This window comes from Brachyistius frenatus, unplaced genomic scaffold (genome assembly GCF_029030835.1).
Source record: "Brachyistius frenatus isolate BFR_SWC_R1_liver_20210118 unplaced genomic scaffold, ASM2903083v1 Contig_22, whole genome shotgun sequence".
NCBI classification, from domain to species: Eukaryota; Metazoa; Chordata; class Actinopteri; family Embiotocidae; genus Brachyistius; species Brachyistius frenatus.
The window spans coordinates 5,002,334-5,028,266 of NW_027210621.1; the positions used below are offsets into that span (position 1 = coordinate 5,002,334).

At 41.0% G+C, this 25,933-nt stretch overlaps 2 protein-coding genes across 3 annotated transcripts in view; both read left to right on the forward strand.

Annotated features, from left to right (window-relative positions):
- The first annotated feature begins 276 nt into the window (after positions 1-276).
- Positions 277-11,464, forward strand: gabra6a (gamma-aminobutyric acid type A receptor subunit alpha6a). Its single transcript, XM_069697122.1, has 10 exons — positions 277-323; positions 406-512; positions 618-685; positions 1,092-1,312; positions 1,399-1,481; positions 1,590-1,733; positions 2,628-2,780; positions 2,890-3,137; positions 8,536-8,780; positions 10,521-11,464. The coding sequence occupies exons 1-10, from the start codon at positions 277-279 to the stop codon at positions 10,540-10,542; spliced, it is 1,338 nt and encodes a 445-aa protein (XP_069553223.1). The 3' UTR covers positions 10,543-11,464.
- Positions 11,465-11,680: 216 nt separating this feature from the next.
- Positions 11,681-25,933, forward strand: part of gabrb2a (gamma-aminobutyric acid type A receptor subunit beta2a) — a 30,096-nt gene continuing 15,843 nt past the window's right edge. For both annotated transcript variants that reach the window (XM_069697063.1, XM_069697064.1), the window contains exons 1-4: positions 11,681-11,832; positions 11,973-12,073; positions 12,493-12,560; positions 22,977-23,197. In XM_069697063.1, the coding sequence (XP_069553164.1) occupies positions 11,759-11,832; positions 11,973-12,073; positions 12,493-12,560; positions 22,977-23,197 (464 nt within the window). In that variant the 5' untranslated portion in view covers positions 11,681-11,758. The remainder of the gene's footprint in view (positions 11,833-11,972; positions 12,074-12,492; positions 12,561-22,976; positions 23,198-25,933) is intronic.

The following is a 25,933-nucleotide window of genomic DNA, read 5'->3' on the forward strand; positions in this document are numbered from 1 at the left end:
GATTTTACGTTTTTTTTTTTTTTTGCTATAATTGTCTTTATTTAGCCATACCAGTAAACAGCTGAACCACCGTTTGTCTAAAAATGGAGTGGATTTGCTAATCTGTTAATTAGATTACAGTTCCATTCTCAGTGCTTCATGTGTCTTCATGCATACTTATCAGTCACTTTAACGACACTTAAAAAGGATCCTTGCTGAATTTGTTTTTACTCCATGCATATGCTATTTTATGTGGTATGAATTGCTGGGGAAGCTGACTGAAAACTGCTGCCAAGGATGGCTGTCCACTCAGTCGTTTTGCTTACTTTTATCTGCTGGATAAGGTGAGTCTTCTGTCTGTACATAGACATCGGTTAAAGTACAGCGAGCCTGGGGGTTTAATGATTTTTTTTTTCCCCTCTGCAGTCTAGGTAATGTATGGGGAAATGAAAAGATATTCTCTGACAACATCACTCAAACTTTGGATAGACTATTAGATGGTTATGACAACAGACTGCGACCTGGTTCTGGAGGTAATTACATTTTTAGTCTTATGTATTTAAGGGACATTGAGGAAATTGTGCCATACTATTTCTGTGCTATAGGCTACATTGTGCAGTTGTTAATTACTGTTTCAGGAGGTGTTACAGAGGTGAAAACAGACTTTTTTGTCACCAGCTTTGGACCTGTTTCAGATGTTGACATGGTGAGATACTACTTCTGTATGGAGATGTAAATGTTCTGACTGTGGGAGATAATAGTGCTTCAGTGACCAGCCTTATGGGTAATCTGCCATCACACCATTTAATGAGCTTTAATCTGTTTGACCAGCCCTATAACTCAATTATTGATGGCCTCTAAATCAATATGACAACATGTCAGATGGAGGGAATGGCTGAATGGATTGATTTATGATAATCTGGGATGAGTGGCATCCATCATTGCTTTGTCATCTCTCCTCACCTTTCACTGTGTGTTGAATTATCTCTCCAGTATTACGCATGCTGATGAATGAGTGAGCAAAGATCTGAATTTAAAAACTAGAGTTTAGGATTGTAGATTTGTAGAAAATGTGTTTTTGTATCCGCTAATATGTTACGTTCATGCATCAGGAGTACACCATGGACATGTTCTTCCGTCAGATGTGGGTTGATGAGCGGCTGAAATTTGAAGGCACCACTGAAATCCTGAAACTGAACAACCGTATGGTGGACAAGATATGGACACCAGACACTTTCTTCAGAAACTCCAAGAAGTCTATTTCACACAACATGACCACACCTAACAAGCTCTTCCGCATTATGCAGAATGGGACTGTCCTCTACACCATGAGGTGATCTTAGATAATACAGGTGTTGAACATGAAGTTCATTGAAATGAATAGCTGAAACTGATTTCTGTGTGTCCTCTTGCTGTTAGACTGACCATCAGTGCAGAGTGTCCAATGAGCCTGGTCAATTTCCCCATGGACGGCCACTCCTGTCCTCTCAGGTTTGGAAGCTGTGAGTATTGCATATATATTAACTTTGTTAATAGTGACATCTAATAATGTCCATATTTATGAATGGGACTCACCTTTAAGTTGTTTCCTGAATGCGTTTCCATTTTAGATGCATACACCTCCAGTGAAATCATGTTCACATGGGGGAAGGGGCCGATAGCTTCCGTCGAGTGTCCCAAAGAGTCGATGAGTCTTCTGCAGTACGATCTCGTGGCACAGACATTATCCAGTGAGATATTCAGATCAAACACAGGTAATTCTCACTGTTAACCATCACAATACTCCAATTTACAGTCATAGCAATGCTTTGAAGTTTAATTAAAAAATTCTCACGACTTGATACATTTTCAAGTAAAAAAGAGGTCAAATGAATATCTTCAAACTTTGGGCTAGTGTCCGTTACTCCCCCCCAGCAGGCCGATATAAAAGCAAAGACCTCCTTGAGCAGACATCTCAGATGCTTAAGTGGTCCGGCCTAATGCGTACAGTGTGCCTTAAAAAACAACTACAGGGTTTAAAGTCCAGTAGATGCACTGACAGAGAGGAGGAAGGATGGAGTTGAGTGAATGTGTGTGTGTGTGTGTGTGTGTGTGCATTTTCTCCTTTCAACAGAAGAAAGAGAAGTGCTTCCCTGCTGTGAACCCAGCACATCCCTGAAATAGAGAGGAAGAGGAGGAGGCAGGCTCCAAAACTTAGAAATGATACACATTTAATAAACACAGAGTGAGCGGGAGAACATCTGCACGTGCGTGTGCATAATGCAATGTGTTTTTGGTCTGTGAATGTCTGCATGCATGTGTTTTGACAGAGCAGGGCAGTGTTACGCAGAGTGGCACTGCATGCTCTCCTCCAGCCCCCACCTCACTCACTGCTTCGTCCTCTTCTTGATTTTATCCCAATTTCATGTTCGCTGTGCTCCTTCCCTCCTCCTCTTCACCCTGCTCTCTTCCCTCCTCTCTCCTTTCTTCATGGCTCTCACATGCTGCCGTACAACTCGGCAAGCTATTCCAATCCTAACAGCATCAGTATATCTGTATGTTTCTCTCAGCAGCTATTGTTCTTCAAGGGCAGGCAAGGGCATCCGTCCTGTGTTACCCTGCTCTGTCCCTCAGGGTTGCTCTCTTTACACATGCTGTTTATCTTGCAGGTCACTACTCTGTGCAGGTGGTCCACTTCCACCTCCAGAGGAAGCTTGGCTACTACCTCATACAGACCTACATCCCTCTTATAATGGTGGTCGTACTGTCACAAGTCTCTTTTTGGATCAACAAAGAGTCTGTTCCTGCGCGCACAGTTGCTGGTATGCCCCTCTTCCCAGCAATGTTAGGCAATTTATGTGTACTGTAATCAGTTTGACATTATGGTCCCCATCTGCATGTGTGGTTCATAAATACCTGCCTCTCCTTCAGGCATCACCACAGTGCTGACCATGACCACCTTGAGCATCAGCGCCCGGCAGTCTCTGCCCAAAGTAGCTTATGCCACCGCCATGGATTGGTTCATTTCTGTGTGTTTTGCCTTTGTGGCGTCGGCTCTCATTGAATTTGCAGCGGTAAACTACCTCGCCACCTTGCAGGCCTACCAGCTGAAGAAGCAGAAAATCAAACAAGACAAGCTTCAGATGTTGGCCGCCAGCGACGATGAAGACTCAGTTTCGGTGAGCAGTCTGCACATACAAAAATCAACATTTTTATTGGATAACATTCTCATTTCACAGAAAAAGAGAGAAAAAAAAAAGTAAAAATAGGGATACAGGCCTGCATTATTTTTTTTTTTAAAGGGGAACCCCACTGATTTTCACACATGAAAGTGTGTTTACAGGTCTGTAAAGGCCTTTGCAATACCAGAGGATCTGATCTGATAAATGGATTCAAATGATGAGTCAGTGTCACTGGGGAGAGAGGGGCTGAAAATAGAAAAAAAAAAAAAAAAAAAACGTGTTAGAAGAAAAGAGTTTACCGGAGCTCTGTAGCCCACTCCTCATCTCTGCTGAAGGCTAAAGAAGCTACATTAGCTACTACTGGCATAACACATCCAAACCTCTGATGACGATGCTGTTGAGAGGCATTGTAGGCGAAATATTCACCAGGTTGTGACTAGTGAGAAGAATGTATGGAAAAAGCCAAGTGCATTGATTTTGATCCCGTTTTCAAACTCTTCATCACTAGCCTGACAATGTTACGAGAGCAATGCTAAATATTCTCTCTAAAAATGCATATAATAATATACTGAACCGTCCAATTTGTGCTAAACTTTGCCACATGCCCTGAAAATGTAAAGCTGCAGCTGACAGCCACTTAGCCAATTAGCTTAGCACAGCCAAGCTCGCTTCCTCCTACTTCCACTTTGTATGCTCAGCTGAGCTAATCATATTTTGTTGGCTCTATCGTAATGAAAAAGAGTATGCATTCTTTTGGAATATCGAACATAATATTGAGTAGATAAACAAATACACAGAAATAAATATGTCTATGAAATGAATGGGAGCCAATATAGTTGAAATAAATAAATTGTTTTTTTCCCCTTCATTTTAAAAAGTAAGGTTTGAAAAAAATAAAATAGTTTAACCTTTTTCATATGACTTTTATTACTAATACCACAATTATTTCCGAGTTCTTTTTTATTTCCCTCTCTTGCTGCAATAACCAGAATTGAATTGTTATTCATTATGTGCACACTTGGAGTCGCTGCACTCATTATGAGCTCAGGTATACAGGAAGGTCACTGATGTTGTCAGGTGTTTGGACCTGGAAAGAGAAAAGATGTTCGACCGCTGTGGCGCCAAAGTTTGTTTGTCTTGCTGTAATTTGCACATTGAATTATCATCAAACTGGACATTGGAAAAACAATTTAAAAAAATGTGGACTTAGCGCCCACAATATTAGTCAACAATACTGAACCGGTCGGGACTTTGTTTGAAAGCTTTGAAAACGTCGGCATGTTTGGGACTTAATGGAGGAGAGAGAATGAAGACAGCTACGATGCTAATGCTGAAGCTGGTTGTATGAGGTATCCGTTGGGCTCTACTGCTTCATGTCCATTTAAATTGTGAGCATTATTGGACATTAGTTCAATGCATTGATTGTTGAAGTACAATAGACTTTTCATTGAATGTTCTGTTTGTTTATTAATTATCGTGGAGATGCGCGACGCGGTAAAGGAAACTGCTTCTAAATCAAGTTGTCTGCGGTGTTGAATTTAAAAACAGGTTGTCAAGTTCGTTGATAAAACGCTTGCAATAAATTTGACAGTTTGCAAAATGGTAGAAAAGTTTGACTCTGGACCCACATTTCTAGAAAAACTGTTGAACAGTGTGAAGGGGTTCAAGCTCAGCCCTCAGATAACACAAAACATGGAGTAGTCGTAGGTAGAATGCAATTTATTGTGCTTGTCTCCCAGAAGTGCAGATTGGTGGCAAAAATATATTTACAAGTGGAAAAAACAGTACCAACAAACAACACTTTTTTGGGGGTAAAAAACAAATAAAAACAAATTCCAAACCAAAAGGTTTGCAAAAATCAACAGTGTCTCAATCAAAGTAGCTGTTACCTGCTCTGTAACTTGGCCCACAGTGCCCTTTAAATGTAGTAAGCCCCTCCCATCAAGCTAATTGATCATAATAAAACATACAATAAATTAAATATCTAAACCCAGAGGTTATCATTTGTCTGCCTACTTAAAAAAAAAAAAACAGAAAAAAAAAATGTTTTTCCTTCATTGAGCCCAATAAATAGTTCACAGATAAAGCTAAACAGATAAATTAACGGGGGCCGTCACATACTGATGACGTCACATAAGTGAGCATCGCTACAGGCGTATTAAACACCTGATACCTCTGTTTGAACGGGAAGCCCCGGGAAGATGCTGAAGGGAGAGTCGACCTCCAGTAAATGACCAGCGGTGTAAAGTTATGCTGGAACTATCAAGTGTGCACCCATGATCATTTACTGGCAGAACAAATAACTGTGAAGTTTCCTGGGTCCCGATGTAGTAATCTGTATGGAGCGGGAATGAACCGCGGGCGTGTGCGTGCGTGCGTGCGTCTATGCGTGTCCTGACGCTACATCACAAACAGCAACTCCTTTACGGTCCTAAACTCACCGGTGCACTGCTTAAAGTTCACTAACTTTAGACAGAAACCTGTGGATTTCATGGGTGACATTCAAGCCATGTTACATGAGGTGAAAGTTGCTACAGAAGGCAGAAGTTTTCACTCTGGTTGCCATATGGAGATGTCACTGAAGACCTTGTGAAATACAGAATGACTGTACATCTGATTGGTGCTGTTTTATCTCCCGGATCTGCAATCAATGCCCTGAGGAAGAATAGCAGGTGCCTTGAATGTCCTGCAATCCTCTGAAAGCCTAAAACTGTGGTGGAAGTCTCTGTGGACTCTATTGACCATGAGGTCAGAAAGGAGGAAACAGCAAATACCATCAGTGAATTTGATATACCTAATCCAACTGACCACCTCATTTTGATTGATTGCCTGAGAAAGCAGTTGGAAGCTGCTGTGGCTCGCCAGCTGAAGGAAACCAGTCAGGACAGCTTGATGCAGATTGGAGAACAAAGGGTCACAGTGATTTCCTAGGTGATCTATTGGGAGCAGAGGTTGCCATGATTTTCCATTGCCAGCAAGAAAAATGAAGTGAGGAAATTTTGTTCTTTCAGAACAGACATAAAGAATTCCACATACAGGCAGGATCCTGAGAGTTGATCTGGAGACCGTTTCATGCCTCATTGCCATGCAGCGTTTCAACAGTAGTAGAAGACAAGATGCACATCCAAAGTCAGACAATGGTACCAACTTCACTGGGGCAGAAAGAGAACTGAAGAAAATTGCTTTTTTGAATCGCAATACGATTGAAGAAGTCCTGTCGCAGGCTGAAATTCATTGGAGTTTTAATCCACCTGCTGGTTCACTTTGTGGTGCTGTGTGGGAACAGATGGTTATACTCATGAGAAAGGTTGGATGATGATGGACTTCATACAAGTTCTGTGAAGAAGGGGCCATTTTGAATCATTGGCAAAAATATTGCATGATCCTTATGGCCTGGATCCTCTCATGCCCAACCATTTTCTTCTCTTGAAGAGAAAACCAGCTTTGCCACCTGGGGTGTTCGAGGGTCATGACCAGTATGAGAGAAAGCTATGGAGACGAGTACAATCCCTCTCAGATGTTTTTCTGTAAGAGATGGTTATGGGAGTACCTCCCTTTGCTCCAAGAAAGGCAAAAGAGGAACCAGAAGAAAAGTTTGGTTGCTGGAGATGGTTACTGGCCAGTTGGCAAGTTTCTGGAGGTTTTTCTATACCAACAGGTTCTTGTGTGTTCTTTGAGACTACAGACTAAATCCAACATCACTGAAAGGCCACTCCTGGGTTAGAACTCTTAGTTGCTTGAATAGATTACAGTTACATTTCTATTGTAATGAATGGGGTGTGATTGTCTCAGTGGCTTTGCTTTGACCAGTGAAGGCTCCATCTGCTCCCACCACACCTCGCCGGACCGTGTGGAGCTCAGAGGGGCTCAGACTATGGCTTCCTTGGGCTTACAGATGTTTCTGCAAGTGTAGCGAAGAGTTTGGAGCTCCCGTCATTGTTTGAGCCTCCTTAGACAATTTGGTGTGTAAATGTATGTTTTAAAAAACTTATTTTGGGGCAGAGTTCACTCTCATTCCTGCAAGGTACAAAAATTTGTCACTGACTGATCGACTGTGGATAGATGCTTGGTCGTACCAATGTCAACCCTAATCTGTTCTGAATAATCATGTAAAATTGTGTTTGGTTTGTTTATTTTCCAGCTACAGAGAAAAGGATTAAATTGTGGCATTAGAAAAAACAAGTCTCCTGTTGCAAATAAATGTAGTCCTTTAAAAACTGTCCTTTTCAAAAGTATAAACCTATTAATTTAGTGTCCTATCTGCCTTTATTTCTGTCAATGTATTATTATTAATATTCTCTCATTTATTTATTTCAGAATTTATTTTGTATCCATGTTTATTTATTTCACAGGCATATGTATTTCTTTATGTATTTGGTATTGAAAAGTCTTCCATATAGCTTGTCTAACCCTGGGCAAAAAGTTAATAAGTGTATTTATGAAAACGTTTCAAAATTCATCAAAAATAGGACAAAATAATGTAAAAAAACAAAAAAAAACAATCTCTGTACAATCAACATGTTTTTGTACTTAAATCTGACTGTCCACATTGAGTTACAAAAATTGAAAAACAACACTGCACTAAGTTCCTGGTTATGAACATTGATATACCATATACATCTCTCCTGCCAGATTTACTACGTGTTGATAGGATAGGTGTTTTCCTAAACTTGGTATGAAAGGAACCTGCTCAGCAACACCATCGTTTCAACATTTAAATGCATTTACATAGCTAATAATAGTGAATGGAGGTACAGAGTCCTTTGAGTGTTGCAGAGTTTGATGCAGTGATGCTAGTGATGAACAGAAAGTCAGCAGCTTCAGACTGATGTAGAGAAAAGAAAAATCATGCCATAGATACAGTAGACCTTTTTCTATGCATTTGCAAGTAGTCAGCCTGCCTCTTTCATTTTTCCATTCAGGGCACACTATACATTACATAGTAATATGTGCTGTTGTAGTGCTCTCATCCCCAGCTATATGCTTTATGCTTATACAGTAAGCCACCACAGCGTTCTCCTGGGATCTGTCTCACGTGTAGAGCTCATAGTTAGATTCTTTAAAAATAGCTTCAGTGTGAGAATGGAGAACAACTCCAGCACTCCTCCCTGTATAATCTCCTAACCACCCTATAGGCATCCAGCAAACTACCTGCTGCGCTCTGTAGAGATATTGGCATACCATTGAGAGAAAGCTCCTGTGGGAACAGACATTACTTGCAGCCTTGAATACATATTGCAAGCATGTTGCAGGGTAGACATCCCCTGTTTTTTTGTGTGTTTTTTTTTAAAACATTTCTCCTACCTTTATTTTAGCACAAATGATCACCACTAAACCCCATACTAACACAACCACACCCCTTTCCTCCAAATGATCCCTAACCACCTCCCACCAGATGGATGGCGGCACTCGGGAAAGCCTGAAGAGGAGAAACCACTCAGTGTGTCGCAGCGAACTACTAGATACTCCCCCTCTACCGATTTTCCTTCAGCAGGGTTCAGCTTTTCCTCCAGTCCCACAACTGGCTGGCACCAGCCCCATTGACAAGTATGCCCGCATCCTCTTCCCCCTGGCCTTCGCCCTCTTCAACCTAATCTACTGGTACACCTACCTGGCCAAAGACACCATGGAGAGGGCCAGGTAAACATCCCACTCTTAAATACATTGGTATATCTAGGTTAAATGCACCATTGAGAAGTCCAGATATTTAAAGGATAAATGGTGATATTCTCTCTGTTTTATTTTATATTGTCAATAATACTCATGAAATGAACAAAGCCAATTATGAAATGAACCCTCTGTGTGTAGCCAAATCCTAATATATATTTTATTCCTCTGTGCCATAGAGCTGCATTATTTATTATTTGAGTCACATATTGGTACATAAACCAAAGACTCCAATGTCCAGCTGAACATCAGACAGGATGTTCCTGAAAGTCAGAAAGTATACAGACATGGGACTGCTGGTTTTAGTCTGACATGAAATTTGTAGACGGTAACAAAAATGTAGACTTATCAACAGCCTCATCTTTATATTCTTACACTTTAGGTACTGGAGATTACAACAAGTTAGTCTCAGCTGTTTTGTCATTGCAACCCTTTATTACAAAGCAGTGTCCATCTACTACTCCACATAACAGGTTGAATACATTGACCTGTTATACCCAAGTGATTTTCTTTCCTTCAAAGTTTGTTTCACTTGAATAGTATTTTGAAGTCTGACAAGGTGATATTATCCAGATACATTTTTTTTTAAATTTAAAAAAAGCTACTGAAAAAACACTCTAGCTTACTTCTTTGTGTTTACACCATAGTTTAAACAGTTAAATCTTTGACCTTCTGCGTTACATGTGACAAAGCAACAGATTGAGAAAACCCCTCTTTTGATAAATAGTAAAAAAGGCCTGAGACAGACTTGGAGGGTTTCCACCATTTTCCAAATAAGGTAAAAAGGAGGGGGAAAAAAAACTCAACCGTGGACAAAGGTTGTATGCCAAAATCCTGTTTCACTCGCTCTTATGATAGCTTCAATGGAGCAATAACTACCCACCGTTTTTGTCAAAGACTTTTATCTAGGCAGTAAAGACATCAATAATTTCTAATGCTGAAACAGCCCCGGGAGTTGTAGGCGAAAAAAAAAAAAGAGGAGAATGATGTTAAGTGGCGTTGTTGCTGCATTGATGCCAGCACTGTGGCTTTTATCATCATCACTGCTGTACAATACAAAAAGGGGCTGGGCGCTCAGTTAATTTGAGAAGGAAAGTATGCATGGAGCTCCCTTCTCTTTTTATATAAGGTTTACCTGGAGGCTGGCAGAACCCGGCCGTTTTAATGACAACATCGTCTCTCCATGGGGAGAAAGAGTCACAGGCGACACAAACCAGAGCTCACTTTGTACATTAACCACATGAAAAAGCGACTATTCACTTTCCCGCTTATAAGTGAGCCACTTATAGAACACAAAGCTCCATGTCCAAGAAGGAAATAGAAAGATGCAGTGCAAAAAGACAGGGAGAGGGGAGAGAGAGGGAGAGAGAGAGAGAGATGTGTTATGTAACATTGGGGAGTGCAAATATGCTCATCATGCTTCTCATGTTCCTGTCAGAGAATTTTTATGGTTGTTTTGTTTATAACGTTCTGCAGACTAATGAGAGAGACAAAATGGAGAGCATGAGAGGAGCTGCATCACATCTTTTCCCTTTACATTTTCGCCGTGTCTGTCGCTCGCTACTTTTTAAGAAGGCACTGAGAGGACGGGGAGCACAGCACCAGTTTTGGCTGTGCAGTTTACTGCAAAGAAAGCATCTCTGAATGTGGAAACAGAGAGGTTTCTGTATGCCCCACTCACATTATTCGCTCTGCTGTATTCTGGTCTTGCAGGGATGAGAATCTTAACATCTGAGAGGACCTGGAAAAGGGCACGTGCAGCCGGAGAGACCTTCAGCATCCAGCCAGCCTCACCTCACCCTCCTCTGCCCCTCTCTCTGTGAACAAGCTCTCAGCATTCACTCTGCTCTCATCTGACAGAGGAAATGAATCAGAAACTCATTTATTCTCCTGCTGCACATCTATTCATTTCACAGGCTGTGACCGCTGCCCACTTGTGTTCTGATCAGTAACTGAAGAGCTGCCCTTCACGGGCCTCAATCACTTTAAACCCCACCACGTACACACAACAAGTTCTCAGGCCGTGGACCGAGACAGACGCCACACACATACAGTATGCATGATGTTCAGACACACACTTAGACACACGCGCACAAACCAAGAAACACATCAAAAAGATGTGGATGATATAATCTGTGATGGCTGTAACTGGTGGTGATGCAAGAGTGAACCAATGCTTTCAGAAGCCTGCCCTCTACAGAAGCACAGCTCCCACTACAACAAGATCAAAGACAATTTAGAGGAGGCTCGCATCCTTCCTTGCAGCTTCAAAAAATTTACTCAAACCTGAGAAAATGAATTGTGGGATTGCGTTTTCCATCCCACCTTTCTGCTTTGGTGCTCCCTTTGCATTTTCAGATGTACTGCAGGTCCTCTGGAAACATTGCAGAGAAGAGTGGGATATAATACCCATGGGTGTTGATGGCATTCATTTTCCATTTTTATATGGATGGTCCATAATTGTTGCGAGAAGATGCTTGTATCTAAAGTGTGTACCTGTAAGGAATGGAATGCTTTTCTCTTTTATTTTTAGCCATTAATTGTGCCCAGTAAGATAAAAACAGAGGCAATAAACTTGCTCTTAACTTGATCTGACCATTTTTACCCGACAGTGTGTCCCGTTGTTTGACCTTGGCAGGATATAGACCAACTCATCTGCCACAGAATAAACAAAAATAATAAAACAAGCCTAAAATTAACAGTGTTGTTGTTTTTTTTTTTTTTTCCCACTCCTGGCATAAATGCTTGTTTCTTCATTACGCACATCCACTTGTCCCTTTAATATTTTTCTCTGCAATGGAAACTGCTCATCCACCATCATCAGTCTCCACTCTTTGATCTTGGGCTGGCTGCACGCATGCGCCCCTCATTGGCTTCTCTGCACTGTCTGGAGTAAGTTGGATGTGCGCTCTCCTCACTCGCATCCAGAAACCACCTCAAAAGCTGTTGCGATGGGGAGGATCAGGAAAAACCACTTTGGGATTTTGACTTTTTCCTTACTGGTGACATTTGTCTGGGCTCAAAGGTAATCTCGTTTGTATTTTCATTTTGTATTTTTTTTTTTTTTTGCTGTCGGTCTTTGCATGTCATGTAGCCTCTGTTAAAGCGTGCCTGACGTGTGTTATTAATAAGCTATTTTGCATTACACCACCTTTTTCTCCCCAGCGTCAAGGATCTCAAAGATCCGAGCAATATGCCTCTGGTAAAAGAAACAGTGGACAGGCTGATGAAAGGATACGACATTCGGTTGAGGCCAGATTTCGGAGGTAACGAGCAAATTCAAAACGGAATTTCATGTTTTCACGCCCTCCTGACGTGCGATACATGTTTAATGAATCGCAAAATCTGCTTTAATTTACATAATCATCCCTTCACAGTCAAATAGGCCTTTCCAATTAGGCTAAGAGAAATGATGTGCATATTTCATTTGATGAGGGGCTTTTAACGTGATCGATACCGCTCATCAATGTTTGATTACTCCACTAAATAAACGAAATTAACACCATTTAAGCTCATCTGTGTGTCAAACGTGAAGATTTCTGCTCAGGCTGGTGATGCACACAAGTCTCCTGTAGAGAGCAGAGAGCATCAGAGAGGAACCTGTGCTCGCGTCACGAATTTGTTAAATTTACATGATGAGAGAATAATTCACATCTCTTGTATTAATGCCTGCTTTTCTTCTCAGGTGCGCCGGTGGCGGTGGGAATGAATATAGACATAGCCAGCATAGATATGGTGTCTGAAGTAAATATGGTAGGTGAATCTTTATTATCATTACACCGCTTAATGTTGCCAATTGGTACATGGCACGGCTGCGATAGCCGTACCTCTGAAGTGGGCTACTTATCACGGGTCAGTGTGTGATTTTATGTGAGAGAGCAGCGTCGAGGCATCTTGTGAATACATTTAACTCGGAGAGAGAAAAAAAATGTGAATGCTTCCGTTCCCAAACACATCATCGCCATCCTCTTGTCAGTCTCCGCATTTGCAGCTCTGGTGTGTTGCTGCATTTGAATTCAAAACACACACTCACTGGCGCACTCGGACGCACAGTCCCGGCGGCGCGCACGGAGAGCTACTTGTGTGTATGTATGTGTGTGTGTGTGTGTGTGTGTGTGTGTGAGTGTGTGTGAGAGAGAGACTGCTTCACGTTGTCAAGCCTCGGTGGTGTAATTTTGTTGACAAGCACACACACCACTCCCCCAACCTTCCTCGCAACCTACCTACAAAATTGAATAAAAACACCCCCCTCTACTCCAAACAGTCATTTTCGTACTTTTTTAGGCTTTTAATTCGGCGACCAATCACATCATCACCGTCTACGTAAATAATCTTCCCCCTACTTGTCAGATGACGTAAGCAATTTTGTTATTAATAAATGTCTGGCCACACAGCATTGCAAAAAAAAAAAGAATCGAGCTTGATCTCTGGTGTACAAAAATGAACTTCACGCGCGACTTGGAGAGGACAGGGGGAAAAGTTCAGCCCATGCAAGAGCACCACCTATTGATCCGAATGACAGACAGGCAGGCAGGCAGGCAGGCAGACCACAACCCACATGAAACTGATGGCAGTCTTGGCCTCTTCAGTGTGTAGCTGTATGACATTAAATACATTCTGTTTCTAGAGCTAAATTAGTGATTTTCCTCCTGGGATCCTTGATGCATTCAGAAAAATATGAAGGGCTGTCTTTGCAGAGAATTCAGAGTGTGAGAAAAGATCATTTATACAGCAGCCTCTCTATGGAGCAACCTAATAGAAATGTTATATAAGAGCATGAAAAACAAGTTTGCCACTAGGAGTGGAAGGAGACGTGTTTTCTATTATTAACTGAGCCCTTTTTAAGTTGATGCCAAGTTAATTTTGCCTCTGATTTTGATTTGGCAGCTTTTCAAACCTGATGGTCATTTAAAATTGTGCTGAATGAGTTTTTAGCTGATGAATCCAGCAGCTTATGTGAGTTTGCTTTGGGTGGGGAACAGCACTGAATGGTCGGAGCTTCTCCTTTGATGGAAATGATTTATTTTGGTGGAGGATGCTGCCAGAACGGAAGTGCCTTGGGGGTCCAGGGAGATTTGAAATAGAAACCCCTCACCGGCTTTCGCTCTCTCTCTCTCTCTCTCTCTCTCCCTCCCTCTCTTTTTCTGTCTTTCTTTCTCCCCTCTCCATCTTTCTCTCCCACCACTTTGACTGGATCCGTAGCTGTGACTCTGGGCTCAGCAGCCATGTAATCCACCTCTGCCTTGCTCCAAAGGGTTATCTTACTTAAGAACTAGGCATCTATGCGAGCATTCATCTGGAAAAAAACACTGCTTCATACATCCGTGTGTACATCCGTGTATGTCTGCAACAAAACACAAAACTGTGCACAAACAGTGAATGGCGGCTGACGTCATGCAACTCCCTGTGGGTATGAGAGAGCATTCATCTCGCTCATTTCTCAGAAAAGCTCTCTCTGCCAGATCCGCACAGGCGTCCCTCTGACACGACAGACAAATTTAGACAAAAAGTAAAAAAAAAAATACAACAAAAAAACCCTTCCAAATCCTTGTGGCCTTGTGTTCCACACGCTGTTGTTACCTTCTGAAAAATCTTCCCAACGACTTACATAACAGGTTGGAATCTCCTCCTCCTCCTTTCTTCATGTCCAGCTCTCTTTGGTGCAATAGAGGATAACAGCAGTTGACGAGATTGATCTCAGAGAAATCAATACTATCACCGTGATCACGAGGATGGAGTCGGTGACCTGTGCTTGGTGCAGGGCTGCTTTGATCTTCCTCATCAGGGTCAGCTGCTTTTAAGATTAAAGTGCTGAGGGGGAAAACAATACGGAGAGGAGAGGATGAAACTGGAGGAGGCAGTGATGAAGAGGGTGGGAGAGGTGAAGGTTACTGTGATCAGTTTCACCTCTAATGATATCTGCATACTGGTGGGAGCTGAAAAAAACCTTACTGCACACCTTTGAGTCACCGCTGAAGATCTGGAGTCTTCCTCTTTTTCTTTAAGGTTGGAAAAACATCTGCCACACTGTATTACGCCACCGCATATATGTTCTTCATAGTCCTTTTGCAGGTCTTTATTGAAATGATACAACATTCAAACTCAGGGAAATATCAAAATCCAAGTCTCCATTTTCTTGGACAGGACCGTCCCATCAAATGGAAATATTTTAGATGCCTTGTTTTGTCATTTTATGCACATTTACCCAAAATTCCACATGACTTATTGAAGAAAACTTAAGGATGTCTGCGATAATTTAGTTAGTAATTTGAAGCTTTGAACAATATTTGACCACAAAACACAAGATTTTAATAACTTTGATGCAGGCGGTGGGATGTTAAAATAAGCCTTCACATACAGTAAATTTCATGACTGCAATCTTGTCTAAAAAATGACCGCAAAAGGGAAAAAAGTTCCTAGAGTCTATGATGGCATTGTCTAACTAATTATTTTGACACCAAAACCAATAGTATTTGCTATCATAGAAGTAGCTTCTTGGAAAATGAAAAGCTGCTCACAGAAAAGAAAATGTTCTTTAGTCAGAGCGAAGAGGCATTTTGGTTGAAATGCTGAATGGTTTTGATCTCATCAGTGCAAAACTGTAAATGTAACGTAAATTCTGATCAAGAGGATTTTTTTCCATATGATAACACCGGCCGAATATATTCCAGCTATGAACACAGTGTACGAACCTGAGAAAATGGGGGAATTTGCTGTATCAAGTTGAAATAATATGCGTGGATTTGAAATCAGTGTTTGTGTGCAGGCCTACCATCACGGTGATGTGCAGGATTGGGTTGTAGACAGCTGCTCACTCCTCTAATTAAAGATAAAAATGCCTCTGGTGGAGAATGAACTCTGCATTTTGGTCGGGGCTGATTGAAGCCATGGCATTTTTGTTCCGCGCTGACATGAAGGGCATGATGGTTGTTGAAGTGGTGTTTGAGTGCGTAGTGGGATTTGTCGTTTTTGTTGCTTCTGTCTTTCTGTGTGACGCTCGTGTAACGAGGCCGTTTCACATGTGTACGGCGCCATTGTCGAGTCGATTTGTTGTGTATTCTTGTGTGATCCACAACATCGGCCCATTGAGGCTCAAAGGTCAGCCCTGTTGTCGGGCAATAAAAATGAGCAGGTCAGTCAACACCGTGGTCTCAGCCTCGCCTGCATGACATTACAAATGTGCTATTTTGAGAGGGAAGTGTCCTCCGAGTCCAAGGTGTGACCACACATCCTCGCTGGGTGGGCTGTGCTGACTCACTGGGGTTAGTTCAAAATATGGCACAGATATGATATCATGGCTGAGACCCCCACTCCGCTGTTTATCTCTGCCTGCCTGTCTGTTTGTCTGCCTGCCTGTCTGCCTGTCTGTCTGTCTGTCTGTCTGTCTGTTCAGTGCCGGCATCTCGCTCCATCACTCATCTCCCTCACTTAGCAGATGAAGTTTCATTTGCATAATGCTGTTTGTTTTTGCTGAAATCACAGATCTAGGAACCAAACCCTGGTTACGGTGCATTAAAAACTGTTCTGCACACAAGCCAGTGCAGCTGATTAAATACAAGTCGAGTCTGTTGTCTCGGCAATGCATCAGCGCTGCATAATAATGTCTTCAGCATTCAATCCATATGTTGAGCAGAGCTACAATATGCACTGCGAGGCGGGAAGAAGGAAGGAGGCAAATGAGTATTTTCACTCCTCGTCTTTTCTCCTTCCCGCTCGTTAATTACATGTAAAATACCTGAGGTTGGTGGTTGTTAAGAGGCACTGCCTGTACTATAATACTGTTCTCTGAATGTTAATTAGCTGGCTGTGAATTAAAAGATTTAAACAAACCAGCTGTGGTGGCTTCTGGGATGGAGGAATTAGTGGGGCGTGAGCGTTCCCTTTATTAAGATCATTATCCCGACAAGCACTGGTTTCTTTACATGAGTAAGGGGATCTGGCCGTCAGATAACGGGAGCCGATGACGAGCGGGAGGCGAACGCATGCAGGCCTCAATGTTGCAGCACATCAGTGTGAGAGACGCAGCTTCTTGTGTCTGCGAATTAGCAACCATTTTGATCTTGTTTGTCCAAACTGATCCTGTTCCATTTTATTTTCAGCTTGTGGAAAATAAGCTTGTGTTATTTTTACTCAGTGTTGCCATGACAACGCAGCCTTTTTTTTGGTGGATCTCGGGAAGTCAAGGAAAAGCAAATAAGGCCTAATTTTCTAGGGACTTTTTCAAGGTTTTAACACTTCTGATGCAGGTGAAGGTTGTTCTGTCTTTGAAGACGCCAGATTTTGCTGATATTTTGCCTTTTTAACGATTGCTGTTGTTAAAAGAAATTTCCAAAATTTTTAATGATTAGGTCTGAAGTAGAGATGCAACTGCCAGCTATTATTTTTTATTGTTGTTTGATTCTCTTTTAATTTACTGATGAACATTTACTTTCTAAAAATGTCAGAAAATAGTGAAAAATGCCCATCACACCTACATTTTTTTTTTTATTTCATTCAACCAATGTAATAGATCCTCAACATTTTACGATCTCTGTAAATATATAATCAAAGAGAAGCAGAAAATCCACACATTTAAGAAAGTGGATCCAGTAAATGTTGGGACTTTTTGCATAGTAAATGACTTAAACAATCTCTTCTTTATCAAAATTGAGCCTGAATAATATTGTCGTTCAACTATTTGATACATGGGAGCATTTTCACTGAGATCTCGATGAAATCATTAATTAAAACTACAAACGTGCACATTTTCATATTCAAATTTTTTTAACATTTAAACACAAGAAGGACATTTTTGTATCGTGTTAATCTGTTGCATCTTTGATTCGGCCCACTCTGTTTGCTCTGCTGCGCTTTCTAAAAAGCTTAAGACAAGAATGCAGGTTGTCCAGAACAATGTCATTAGTTATGCTGAGTGGACACACAGAGCAACAGATTAATATGGCCAGCAGTATAATTACAGCACAAGAACAACACTTAATCCTGCAGCTTTCTTACATGCATGCTGGGTTCTCTGCCTAATGTTTGGTCCACAGACGCTGTGTTAAACCGAAGATAAAGCAGCATCAGAAACAACAACAGCTTTAAAAAAAACAAAAAAAAATTATGAAACTAAAGAAAGGATTTTAATACATGTCATTTTTTAACGTTCTTGGTAGAACATGCAGAAAGTATGCATATCTACAACATTCGGCAGTCAGAGTCTTATTTCAAATTCTAATTGATTTTCTTTACACATTTGTTAATCAAATGGTGGCTTCCTGAAATACATTTCCTCTAATGCAGCTCATCAAAATTCATCACTGACATCTAGATAATAAAAGAAAATTCCTACTTTTACTTGACTGGCTTATGATTTGCTGTAATTATCAACACTTACCCTTGTAACAGTCCCGCTGCAAAGATAAAGTTACGCCAAGTTTAAATGGGTCTTCTGTCATTATGGCCAGTTTAGGAAACAAAAAAAAAGCTGCGTGTCTTGAAACAGGAAGTTAGCCAGCTCCATTAGAAGCCTTTAATGTGTTGATGACTCCCTTAATGATTCTGTCAGGCACTTTTGCTAGTGAAGCTAAGTAGCTGAAAAATGACCCATTGGAAAGAGAGTCATAAAGGCGTCCATGTTGTCACTTCCCTCGGGATGTGCATGGCTGGCAACTCATACAGAATGCACTAACTCCTCCCTTGACCCCTAATATTTAATTTGAAGGCCACACTTAACTGGAAAAACAGAGCGCAACAACAAATGAAGAAACTCAGCTCGACCAGTTGACTATAGACAGGGAGCAAACACAAGAGGCTAATGTCTGCGGATGAGCACATTACTACCCCAATGTTGAATTGTCCCCTCATAGCACAGTAGACTTTGTTGTTATCAGCAGATTCTGCTGGAGCGCTCAGCAGCAGGGCACAGCACATCAAAGTGTTAGCAATATGGTGTATGTCTGTCCAGTCCTGTAGAGTTGTAGAGAGATGAGCGGAAAGTGCACATACCAACGTGTCAGGGACCTGATGTGTTTTTTTTTTCTCAGCTGCTCTATCCGTAGTGGTAGTAATAATAATAATAATAATAATAATAATAATAATAATAATAATAATAATAATATTAATAATACATTTTATTAAGATGAGAAAAAAAACCTGAAATTACTATATGCAGGAGGTCCAATTGTGAGTAATAAAAAAGTACATTTTTATATATAGATATTGATGTAAATATCACATCTGCAGATGTTTTGCCTGATTTTTCTCTCAGCTGTTTAAAAAAAAAAAACAACACTTTGTTTCGTTTACATTTGAAGATTTAAAAGATATTCTGCTTGCCCAAAGATTGTGTGTGTTACTGTGATGCATTCAGGGTCAATTAGATCAGCGAGGTTGACCTTTCTTAAAGACAAATGTTACAAAATGAAGAAATCCGATTGGGCTTTTGAATGGGAATTTGGGGATGCTGTGTAAAAACCACTATGAACACCAATTACGATTTATATTAATCGTGTTTAATCATGTTTTACAGCTGAGATACTGGCTGGATCATAACTAAATACACTTATACTTTGAGTGTTTTAATTAGAAATGAAAATGCACATAAAATGAGCATGAAAGTCACTTTTGGCGGACATGTCTTTTCATTGTAGAACAGGCAGGATGGTTTTATTTTAGAAAAAAAAAAGTGAATGCATAATTTCAGCTATTTCCTCAAATCTAAATTTACACACGTATGTATTAAGCTCGTCGACCTGCGGCTCCCTCCCGTGTCGCTCCTGACAGCTGATGTGTTTGTAATGGAGGACTTGTAACAACTGTAGTCTGACAGAATTCACAGGGAAACACAAGTGTACTCCTTGTCACTCTGTCAGGTTCTTAATGGAGGTTTGTTAGCCCAGAAACATATGAGACACTGTCACGGAGCACCCGGCCTTGATGTTTTTTTTAAGTTAGCCCAGCCTTGTTTGTATCTCATTCGCGATTATATATTCAGTGCTGTCACGCTTTTTTTTTTTTCTTTTTCTTTTTTATTGTTGGTACTTTTCACAAGATGTCTCCCTCACTGATGCTCACATGGGCCATCTATGTGATGTTAATAGAGTTTCAGAGAAGCGCTTGTGACAAGGAGAATGAAGGTCGCTTTGGAGACCAGCTCTCCAGCATGGGATGGTCTGACTCTCAGTTATCTGCAACTTCTTTTAGAAGCTGTATGTGGGAAAATCCTCCACCCTTGCTTCCTCTGTCTCATTTATTTCTGCTTGTGAAGGAAGACACTCAGCTCTTCATACATTACATTTGTTTTATTTATTATTTGCAGTTCAGGAGAGAAACAAATCAAGTAATAATGTTCTCTTCCGTTTACGCGATCCTGACTTTCACAGGGCTTTAATGATGTTTGCAGAAACATGTTTGTCAAATACACAGAGTTTCAGAGAGAATTTCGGTATTATATTTGCTTTATTTGCCTACTTTCCTGCACAGCATGCAGCACATACCTTTTCCTGTTACGAAACAAAATGTAGTCCCTTGCAGCTGCGTAATCTATGTTGCAGATTTGTTTTTTCATTTGAACAATAAGTCAGACTATTCTGAGAAAGAGAAAGAAAAAAAGAAAGAGAGAGAGAGGCTGTATTTTGTGTTCCTCTCTAAGCTCAAGTGATGTCCAATTCAAGGTAAACAGCACCATCTGGGAGGCCGTAATTATGCTGCCATTTTACCGCACAGCCAGGAGGCAGCGTGCAGGCCCAGGTGTTCTCTGTGTATATCTATACTGTAAAACTCCCCAAATGTACACAACGAGTCTCTGCACACGTGCAAACATGGAAATGAGAGCAGGCATCCTGAATCCAAGCTCAGTTAGCTTAAATAGGGCCACAATTCAAAATATTTTGTGTTTAGTAGGCCTCGAACACGTTTTGAGTGGGAAAAGAACAGGTGTAAATAACGTTAATGGAAGCAGAGGTCCACGTACCTGCTTCTCTCTCAGGGTCCTGCCTCACTGTCATGCATCTTTGTTAATCGTATGAATGACACCTGTCCTTTTCCTACTATGACACGTTCAAATGTCTGCTGTAAATCTGTGAACCCTTTAGTGTAAAATATCTCATTACATTCACCTCAAACGATCTCCTGCTGGAGTGAAAACAGTGTCCATAGCACGTAATGCCAAATGTGCAGGATTTTGTAGATGCAACAATTACATCAGTGACTCATAGGTGTCCAAAATCTGATTTTTCTGCCCACTACTGGGTCTCTATTATCTAGTGAAAGAGTGAGTTTGGACCCAGCCTATTTTAAATTCTACTGGTGTTGAAATCATTAGTCATTCAATAGACTGAGAGAAAAATTAATCACCAAGCTATTTTCACAATGAAAATGTAAACGTAAATTGGGGAGAAATGTGAAAATTTGCTGTGTCGAGGTAGTCGTATGTAAGATTTTGCTGCTTTGTCTCCAGTATGTTATTGTTAATGTTACATTTTTAGGTTTTGAATTGTTGGTTGGACACAACAAGCTATTTTAAGATTCCATTTGACTTCTTTTGTGATGAGTATTTTTCAGGATTTTCTGACATTTTAACTACGATTCAGCGAATAGCTGCGAAACATACAAAATAAGAGCCACGCATGCAAACAGCCAACATCCAAAAATGTGTTTGACACACTCATGCTCGTGACCTTGTTACTTTATCCACCAAAATGTCAAACAATGTTTCACCCTGAGAGTCTGTGCCACCATATTAATGAATAATTTCTGCTTCAAAAACAATCGTGCTGCTCAGACACTCACCACGGGGCTCCGGTTAATATTACTTGCTGCACTTTTCTAATTTTGTCAGAGAGGGTGTTACAGTATTTTCCTCTCAGGCCATTCTAGCTCCTAGTTTTTCTGTTCTATTTCATCTAATATGGCAAAGGATGGTGGACAGGGACGTATTGCAGGGGATGCTGCTTTAGTGGGTGATGTACACAGGGCGTGCAGGCGGCAGCTAACAATCCCAAAGGTGATAGAGATATCCGATCGACAGGCTGATAATGAGACAGAGAGGGAGCGAGTGTGAGGAGGGTTCAGTGGGAACTCTTGTAAAACAGGATAAGGAGGCAGCTGTCCTCGCTTGACTTTTCATTCCTGAAAAAAATCAACATGGCAGCAGCTCATGTATTTTTAGATGCCCTTTTTACACAATGTTTTGGTCGCACACACTGCATGCAATGAATGATAAGATTTCAGGAGTGAAAGTGTCAATTGCTTTGCAGTGTCACGCCAATGTGTGATGATAGCAAAAACCTAAAGGCCCATAGAAACAGTGATAAGTAATGATGATGACTGCTTGGAGTAAAAGCTCAAGGGCCTTGTTTCATGGACAGTATTTTTGAATTTGTTTTCCTACTCACCGCAATACACTGTAACCAAGCAGATCCGACTGCAGTGCTGGGTTTCACTGTGGCTGTGTGGGTGTAAGTCTTTTGTTAAGAGTGAGAAGCAGAGAAAAGACACGTCGAGAAAGAGAGGAGGAGGTACAGTTTACTGCCACATCTCTGAGCATGTGTAAAAACAAACTGTACAGTATAAATACAGTTTATTTTCCACCAAGGTTAAATCTGGAAAACTCTCCCCTGAACCTCGGTAGCACTGGTTGTTTATTATGCAAAACCAGGCAGTAAAAGAGACAGAAGGAGGAAGCCCCAGCTGCAGAAATCTACTGGCAGTTTGCATTAGAGGGAGCATTGTCTCCGTAAAGCAGAAAGTGGATTCGTTCGTTCAAGTGGAAGCAGATATTTTTAGCGCTACAATAGTCAGCCAGCTGAGAAAGTTCCCCCCCTGGTTATGGTCTCAAAATTAAGTGAGGATAGTTAAATATTAACCTCCCAACCCTCGCCACCATGGCCCTTAGTACAGGCTCTGGCCTTTCAGACAACCAACAACCTTTTGGCTGACCTTCTCACTATGCAGATGTCCATTCAGCAGGCCGGGACACGTCTATGGACCTACGTTGAGATGTGAGCCTGAGATGACATGCTGTTGGTGCTCAATGTGCTCCCCTGCTGAGTGGTGGTGGTGGGGGATAAAACAGATTATGAAGGATTTTTGGAGAAAGTGTTGGATTTTTTGGCTTTATAGCATCAAACATTAGTTTGGCTTTGAAGTTTTGTGCTTACATTACTAAATAGACTCTCTGTCCTCCAGGACTACACCTTGACGATGTACTTCCAGCAAGCATGGCGGGACAAACGCCTGTCCTACTCTGAGATCGCCTACAACCTAACTCTGGATAACCGAGTGGCCGACCAGCTGTGGGTCCCCGACACTTACTTCCTCAACGACAAGAAGTCCTTCGTTCACGGCGTCACGGTCAAGAACAGGATGATCCGTCTTCACCCGGATGGGACGGTGCTTTATGGACTCAGGTAAACCTTTTACGGCTGCCCTTCTCATCGCATTGTTAATAAATGGTGCTTAATGCAGTAATGGGGTTTTATTAGGGGCATCATCACTGACTGAGCCTTTTTAATGAACTCTAATTTTGAATTGAAACTATTGCGGCTTTCAATTTTGTGTATTTTGGCAATTACTCTTATTGGAGACAGTAAAATGAATTGCTGAGTTCTGAGAACAGGGCAAGATCCTTAAAAAATGTTGAGCGTGCCAAGAAACATGAGTGGTCAGATGAACATACAGCAAACCTCCGAAATCTCTGCTAGAGAAAATGGAAGTGAAAGTGAAAAATTACTACCCACGGTGAAGAGTTTGACTTCTGAATTCAAACTCAACCAACTCTACTTACTATATTGAAACTGCACTTTTCAATGTGCAATGAAGGACTATTGTTAAAGGGCCACATGGTGCATCCTGAAATGATTAACAAGACTGAAAAGAAGACGACAAATCAAGGCCAGGCGACGCAGGTTTAAATGTATGGTACCTTTCAACAACAAAGCAATGTAAGGTGTATCACTCAGACAAAACAGGGAAATATAGAATAATAACAGGATCATAAAGGAGTCAAATAAAACTAAAAGCTGAAATTGATTACGAGAATGAAAATCACAGTGCATTGTACCTCCTCCACTAAAAAAGGGTTATTATAGAAAAAAAAAAAATGCATTTTCTCTTCTGACAGTATTCAAGAATTTCAATATTATTGTAAAAGATTATCTGATCTTTGAAAAAAATGTCCGTCTTTGGTCTAACTGGTCACAATTCAAAAGACACAAGGCCTGTGACTGTGTGGGGTCACGAGGAGGATTTGCTCGGGGACCAGTGATTCAGGTTACACTGACTGATGACTCGTTAACAACCCTTCTGTTTGCCTGACCACCCGTTTCCTTCCTCGTCTGACTTCGTCAAAGTAACTGTTAGAGAGAAGTTACTGAGACCTCACTAATAACACAGGTGCATGCAGGGTTATTAAAGCTGATGGCCAAAACTAGGAACATGAGGCCCAAGCTGTAAATAAGCAGAACTATCCTTCACCAGCTGTGTATAGGAGGAGCTATATGCCCTCATATTGAAGCCTTTCATATCCCCTGATGATCATCAATATCAATAATTGATTGGTTATGATCAATAATGAAGCAACGTGGTACAAACTGCCAAACTGAGTCGAATTGTGTACAATGGTTCAGCCCATCTACAAGACGTCTCTTTGTGGTGCTGGACTGTGATGCCTCTGAGGATGCTGTCATCAATAATTGATAGCTCATAATCAATAATGTAGCAGTTCAATACAAACACTGAATCTGTATTTGCACTGATGCTGCGCATTTGACTGCACAGGCTAACACAACCCGTCCATCACTGTGCTGCTGCCTCCTCTGATGTGTCACCAGTGTGTGTGTGTCTGTGTGTGTGTTTAAAAGCTGAGGTTATTGTTGCTAATTCAAGATGTTGCAGTATTTTAGTCATTCTCTCTCTAGACTGAGATGCCCTTCTTGCGCAAAGACTGCTTAAAAAATTTAAGTATCTGCACTGCACCAGATTATTCATCGCTACATTTTGTTTCAACAGTTGAGAAATGTAATTTATAACGCTCTGTCTCAATTATATAAAGCTAGCACATATTTTTGCACAACAGCCAAAAAGCGACGGAGGCTTGTAGAGTTGTAAAAGTGTTGTAAAATTTGAGGGTGTGCGTGCAGCAGAGAGATGTGGTTGTTACCTCTGATACGTTGTCCTTGTCAGTACTGGGTGCCTCCCGGCTCCTCCATTATTTGGTTCGTGGGTTTGGTCCAGGTTTTATTTGATGCTAGCAAGGCCAGACACAAGCTGCTGTCAGAGTCAGCCCGGCCAGATGCCTGTGCGCTCTGAGCACACTGACACATACCTGTAGAGACGGGCCGGCTGGTTGCAACAGCAGGGCTTTAGTGGATGTGGAAGAGATGGCTAACTGAGAGGTGACGCAGACACGTCAACAGAGAACCGGGACGTACGTGAACACGTCCTGTCAGAGTGTCTTAGTTTGTGTCTGGGATGTTATCTGCTGCGCTATGAATTCATTCTTGTCATTGTCATCATTAAAGGTCAGCAGTGGTGGAAGATTTATTTAGATCCGTGAGTTAAGTAAGGACAGCAGCCGTTAAAAGTCCTGTACTAAAAACAATAAAGTTCAAAATAAGCACCAAAATAAGCACTGCAAAGGTATACTAGCATATATAATTTAATAATCTTAAAGAGTTATTATTGACATGTAAGCAGCCTTTAATGGGGTATTTAGTCAAGGAGCTAATTTGAACTACCTTATGTACATTAGTTTAATTGCTAACAATGCATCACATTTTTTAAACTGACTGAATGTCTTGTAAGTAAAATATTATTCCCAAAAGTAACCAAAAAGGTAAAGTAATGACAGCTGTTAATCCATAAGATAAGATAAGATAAGATAAGATAAGATAAGATAAGATAAGATAAGATAAGATAAGATAAGATAAGATAAGATACAATAAGATAAGATAAGATAAGATAAGATAAGATAAGATAAGATAAGATAAGATAAGATAAGATAAGATAAGACTTTATTTATCCCACAGTGGGGAAAAAAAATTGGAAAAAAAGGTAAGTGACCCCACAAAACGGGGTGAAAACAGTGTCAGGTGCTATGACATACAGTGCTACATTATGATATGCTGGCGTTGACCAGTCTGACT